This window comes from Labrus mixtus, chromosome 17 (genome assembly GCF_963584025.1).
Source record: "Labrus mixtus chromosome 17, fLabMix1.1, whole genome shotgun sequence".
Classification (NCBI taxonomy): domain Eukaryota; kingdom Metazoa; phylum Chordata; class Actinopteri; order Labriformes; family Labridae; genus Labrus; species Labrus mixtus.
This window is the reverse complement of record NC_083628.1, coordinates 18,497,607-18,503,792: the sequence shown is the minus strand read 5'-3', so window position 1 is coordinate 18,503,792 and position 6,186 is coordinate 18,497,607. Positions and strand designations below refer to the sequence as shown.

The 6,186-nt window shown below is 47.7% G+C and overlaps 1 protein-coding gene across 1 annotated transcript in view; it reads left to right on the top strand.

The window, feature by feature from the left end:
- The first annotated feature begins 271 nt into the window (after positions 1–271).
- The window catches only part of slc12a2 (solute carrier family 12 member 2), a 54,740-nt gene continuing 48,825 nt past the window's right edge, over positions 272–6,186 (top strand). The window contains 1 exon segment of the mRNA XM_061061397.1: positions 272–1,298. Within this exon segment, the coding sequence (XP_060917380.1) occupies positions 720–1,298 (579 nt within the window). The 5' untranslated portion in view covers positions 272–719.

The following is a 6,186-nucleotide window of genomic DNA, read 5'->3' as shown; positions in this document are numbered from 1 at the left end:
TTAGAGCCCACCATATGGCAGCAAACACTTGTCTCAGTATACCACGTGAGGCTTCAGACAGACAGACAGGCAGGCAGACAGGCAGCAGCACACACAAAGCTCGGCCTGTTGGTGGTGCAGAGTTTCACCCCCGCCCCTTCTCTCCTCGTCCTTGAGTATTGTGATGTCTTCTCGCGACATTTCCTTTCCTCTTTGAAAAAAAAGAGACGCTCTCGATGACCTCTCGCGAGACCAGCATCAGCGGGAGCCCTCCCTTCAGTGATGTCGACTGCAGTTGGTATAATAGCAGAGAGGGTAGCGCAGGGAGTCTAGGAGGAGCTGCGGCAAGGTCGACACCAGCATCCTGCTCCTAACCACCGACACACCGACACACCGGAGACTCGAGACACAAACACACCCGGGCCAGAGGGGAGCAGGATTAAGTCCTCAGCTCCGACAGCACCGGGGGGATTTTGGATACACAGCCGCGGTAGAAGAAGAGGAGAGTGTCTGAAAGTTTGTCGCCTCATGTTCAGAGGCAGCTAACAGCTACCCTCCACGTCCCTCCGCGCCGCTTTCTTCGCCTTTCTGCCCGGCGCGACGGCAATTCTTCCCGGTATAAAGGAAGCGAGTGGTGTGTTTGTTGCGGAACTCCTCCGGGGCTTTCACACTCCCTCCCGTTACTTCGCGGGCCGTAACGTGGCTTCCCCTCACTCGGCTCTCACGTTTGTTTTTGTGCCATGTCAGCGACATCCTCCGCACCTCCCGCCCCGGCAGACAGCGCCGCGGCTGAAAATGACTTTCTAGCCCCGGATGCGGGGCTCAAGCCGGCGGGTCCGACGCCCAGTCAGAGCCGCTTCCAGGTGGACATTGTGACGGAGGCTGCGGGCGCCGCCGAGGACAGGTCCCCGAGCTCCGACGCCTCCACCACAGCCCCATCTAGCGATAAGGCCACTCCCGCCGCTCCGCCAGATGTTCCGGACCCAGGGGCCGGCGGGGAGGAAGCCAAAGGCCGGTTTCGAGTGGTGAACTTCGCGGACCCTAGCGGAGCTGGGAGCCCGGCCTCTCCGGACGCGGCGCCGATGGAGGGCTTCCAGAACGGGGACACGGTGATGAGCGAGACCAGCTTGCATTCATCCACAGGCGGCCAGCATCACTACCACTACGACACCCACACCAACACCTACTACCTGAGGACTTTCGGACACAACACCATCGATGCCGTGCCCAACATCGACTTCTACCGGCAGACAGCAGCGCCTCTGGGGGAGAAGCTGATCCGACCCACCCTGTCGGAGCTGCACGACGAGCTGGACAAGGTAAAGCCCACACACATGGCTCATGTAATAAAGTGTTGGTGATGATAACACGAGGGTGTGCAGCATGGCTTCCAGAGGGCGGTAAAGTCCAGCTCACATCCTGAAAAGTCCCCGGCATGTTCCAGGTCATGTGTTGTCTGTGTGTGTGTGTTTGTGTTTGTGTGAACAGAAACAACATGTGTGTCTCTGATGGTGTCACACATGCTCACAGCTGACCTACAGGAATGAGAGCAGGTTCACACAGATTGTCAGCTGATGGCACAATCTGACTGAATTTGTGCATTTTCTTTGTTTACTGTGGTTGTTTTTTTTTTTTTTTTTGGAGTTTGAACACCAAAAACATTCAGACATGTCAGAAGTGTTCCCCTCATGTGTTGTTCACCTTCATTTCTCTCAGACGCTAAGAAGTTTGTGTAAGCCTGAAAATGACCCTTATCGTTCATTTCTGAATGTGTTATTTTCCCCAGCACATTGTGCTTTTTACTGAGCTGCTGAGCTGTCAGCACACGCTCTTGTTTGAAGGTTTTCCAGCAGGTTGGGGGGCGGGGGGGGGGGTGGTGGAGGGGAGTGTCAGGTCTCCCTTTGTGGAGCTGCCTGTGCACACAGGAGGTCATGTCATGGTGAAACAGGAAGGGATCATCCCAAACTTTTTGTTACCCCAGAGTCTGAGGAACAATGTTTGCTGCATGAACTCATTCAAAGTGGTTTCCAGGCTGAAAACTGTGACTGGTTGATGAAAATTAATAAAAAAAAGATGTCTGCCACTTTTTTTTAACACCTTTTATATGTTCTGTTCTTGAGATACTACTGCAGTTAGAATAAAAAATGAATGGATTGTTTGAGTGTCCATAATGGAGGTATTTGTTGTAGCAGTGCAAACTTCAGGTGTTATGTCGAGCTTTAAGATGTCAAAGATACTTCATCTCATAAGACCTCTTCTGCTTTTTTTTGTCGGTTAAGTCGATAAACCCTTTTCCCGATAATGTTCACTCGTTGCTCCACTTAGTTCCCCTCATACTCTAAAAATGTCTGAACACAAGAGTAAAAGCTTCAGCGCTCTCTCTGTGTTTATTGTTTTCATGTTTTAAGAAGTTGTATGTCACTATCACTCGTGCAAAATCAGGATTGACTAGTTCAAGGTCGCATGTTTTGCAAACTTTTGTCCAAATAGAAAAGGCGTCTGCCTCTGAGTGCAACCTTACACTTCAAGTCTGTTGCCAGTTCTGTCTTCATACTTAGAAGTGGTAACCATGCCTGTTGAGTGGGGACATACTTTTCCACTCATTTTGATATTCTAGTACTCTGCAGACAAAAGCGCCCAACCCTCGTAGGTTTATAAGACACCAGAAATAAAGTTGCAGCGGTTCAAAGATTCAAAGCATTACAGAGTTGCACTTTCCTTTCACGACTCTGCTTGAAATATTTTGGCCTTTTGTCCCGAGCTCTGCAGATAAAATCAGCTACATTAAGGTACATCTGATGCAGACTCTCCGGGCCCACTCCTCCTGAAGCTAGTTCAAGTTGCTCCGCTCTGTTTTCCGCAGTGTGTCGCTCATCAGTTCTGTGAGTCTGTAGGACAGCGCTCTTTAAATCCCGGTTCTTCTGAATGAAACGAGCAGTGACGCTAACAAAGGAGTCTGTGCTCAGATCTGTCGTAAGAAACACATCTATCATCAGCCCTGCTGCTCTGTCCTCAGACATCGTTTCTCGACAAACATCATTAGCTCTCTGACGCCTTCTTCTTCCAGTCATCATTTTCCTCATTAGCACGTTAACCCTCTCTGCACCTGTATCACCACAGCTATGTATGCTAACAGGGCTAGCTAATGATGTGAAGTGAGACTTCCTGTTGTCTGTCTCCTCTTTGTTTTTTGTCCTCGTGTTTTAAGCTCATGTGGTTAAACATCAAATGAGCACTTCAATGATTTGGAGTGATTAGCTGTGGGAGTGTCACCCGCCTGGGGGAGGGGTTAGTGCCCTTTGTGATGTCATGAAGGGAAACTCTCCAAACAGTACAGTACATGTAAAGTAGAGAAGCAGTGCGGGTAGTTCTAGTAACTTTTCCTCTAAACTTTCCTCCATTGTTGTAGAGGCTCTCTGGTGTCTCTGTTTCTGGCCCCGTCACCATGACAACCCTACACCGCTCCTAGAGGTTATACGCATATTTCGTCTCGCTGATGTCATGCGTTTGCATATGCCTCATACCGCCCTGAATAAAGGACGGAAAGATTTTAAACTGGCTGAAAGAAAGTGGACCAACTTTTTAAAAAAAAAGTAAATTGCTGTGCTGTAAGAATCCGAGGATCACAAAGCGTCCACTTGTGATCTTTACGTCTCATCATCAGGCAGCCTGTCGGTGCCTTGAGCTGGGCCAGACGTCGACGAGCTGCATCGTGTCCCGTCATGTATCGTCTTCTTCCTCCGGGGGGGGGGGGGGGGGGGGGCGAACACACTGACGAGAAAGACGCGTACCTTCTCCTCTGCAGATGTTGTTTTCAGTGAAATCAGCTGCTGTGCTCGTTCGCTTTGAAGGTCACTGCAGCTCCCTCTCCAACATGATTTCAGTGACCAGAGGTGACCCGATCAGGTTTTTCTGCAGCGTGTTTGTGTGTGTGTGTGTTTGCAGCTCTCCTGTTTAAGCGAAGCGTGTTTGTCGCTCTGAATAGAAGACATTCATGACATGTTGTAATTTGTATCCGCCCTTCTTTTAACTTCATGTCCTCCAGGGCTCTTTCTAAATGAGAATACAGTCCTTTAAAGCCGCTCTCATGATAAAATTCATCATTTATTACTCCTGTAGGAAGCGGGTTTCATCAGCGGGGTCGGTGCGCTCTGTTTGGTAATTAAGTCTGTTACTAAAAGTAAGATCTGTGTGTCAGCTTGAAGACTGTCTGACTGTGCTCGATGTTTGAGGCTACTGTTATCGATGTTTATCAAACAGATCCTCAGAAGCATCTCTGTTGAATTTGGTTGGGGGGGGGGTCTGGATTTCAGTATAAGGGCTTTCACACAGTGGGAGAATACACCTGTCAGGTGGGAGCAGGGGGGGGGGGGTCTCAGGAGGCAAGACATGAGGAACATATAACAGCGGACGAAGCAACAGAGTCTGGCGCTGTGACGACAGATTCTTGCTTTCATAAAGAAGTCAAAGAGCAGTGATGATCCGTCTGACCTTGATTTAACTTAATTTATCAAATATTGAGCAGATATCTCGGCGAGTTCAAGGAGAGGCAGAGACGAGGAAAGCCGCGTGAACATTCCTGGGAGAGATATGATTCTGGGAATAAAGACGTCTGAAGCTCAAACGCCACAGAGTTAATTTCATACAGAAATGTTAAAGACTGTTCACATCAAAATCATCTTCATGGTCAGTGGAAGAAAGTTTAATATTCTCCTGAGGTCTGCTGTGACTCTCTTCACTGTAAAAATAGCACAACTTCATGTTTTAGTTAGGGTCAATAAGGATTAGAAGCGACGATTTAACGCCTGAAATACGTAAATTAAGAACCAAACAGGCACATATTTAATGTCACACTCATCACTGCACAGCTCGGGGAATATTTGAGTATTTAAAATATAAATTCTCTGATTGCTTCTTTGAAAAGACAAAATCCTGCACGCTGCTCTCGCTAAGCTTCACCAATTTATTAGAAAGAATCACAACGTTTCAGACCCTCTGAACTGCACTCCTGACAAAAGTTCAGAGGGTCTGAAACGTTGTGATTCTTTCTAATAAACTGGTGAAGCTCAGCGAGAGCAGTGTGCAGGATTCTGTCTTTTCACGCTGCTCCTTTATGCTTCAGTCCATATTCTGCACACATGGATGTCTCTCTGTGTTTATCTTTTATTAAGAACATGCATGAAGTGTGCACGCTGCAGCTGTGTTAGGTTAGGAAAAATAAAAAAGTTTTGGGTTTAATATCTGCAGAACTGGGTCAGTATTTGTCAGTTAACGGACTCTGATTGGAGCAGACATCGATCAGGACATCCCTAAACTATAGATCTGCCTTTAGCTGCACTGATACCACTTAGAGTGGTCTGATGACTTTTTAGCTCGTCAATACACAGGAAGTGATGCAACACTCGATGAATTAAAACCCGTTCATGCTGCATTAAGAGTAATAAAACTCAGACAGCACCAGTGAGTACGCTGTTCTCGTCCTCAGCCGGCTGCAAGTTCACCCCCCATCCCCTCCTCTCTAGAGTCGATGCTCATTGCAGGTCACCATGTGGTGGACACTGAAGCTTCAGTGTTTAGCCAGCTCTGCATCGGTCTGTAAACCTTTCTGTGTTCTAACCTCTCTCCATTTTTCAAAAACATCTCCAATATTGATCCTAGTTTGAGCACGTTTCTGCTCGTGGAGCTTATTAGAAACATGCAGAGACTTTTTAGGTCGAGTACAATCACTTCTATCTGAACCAGTTCTCTTGCCCGCTTCCATCACTGCAACACCTGTTGGTTTAACCTGATAACTGCTCTCATATCTGACAAACCGAGGGGCGTCCAAAACGGCCGTGTGGGGGTGCCTTAAAACCTCCTGTCTGTAAAAGTGTGTTATTTGTGCAGGAAGTCTGCGGTTTGTTCAAACTCTTTGGGGGCTCTCGTCCCCGAGCTGAGCGAACACGGGGAAGTTTAGGTTCATTCAGTTTGAGGGAGGTCCTGGGACGGGTCAGGGTTTTTTGTTTGTTAGACTAAAGAGAGAGAGAGAACAGACGCGTCTTTAAATTGATTTAAGTACATTCAGTGTCGTGGTAAGTTTAGGAAGAGTTTTTGTCCTGCAGTGATGAAGTTATCAGAAAACTAAATGTCAGTCATGACTCTGGAGTTTGTCCCTGAACTACAGTCAAAGATGACTTCCTCCTGTCCGATGTGTTTTAAAATGAGAAA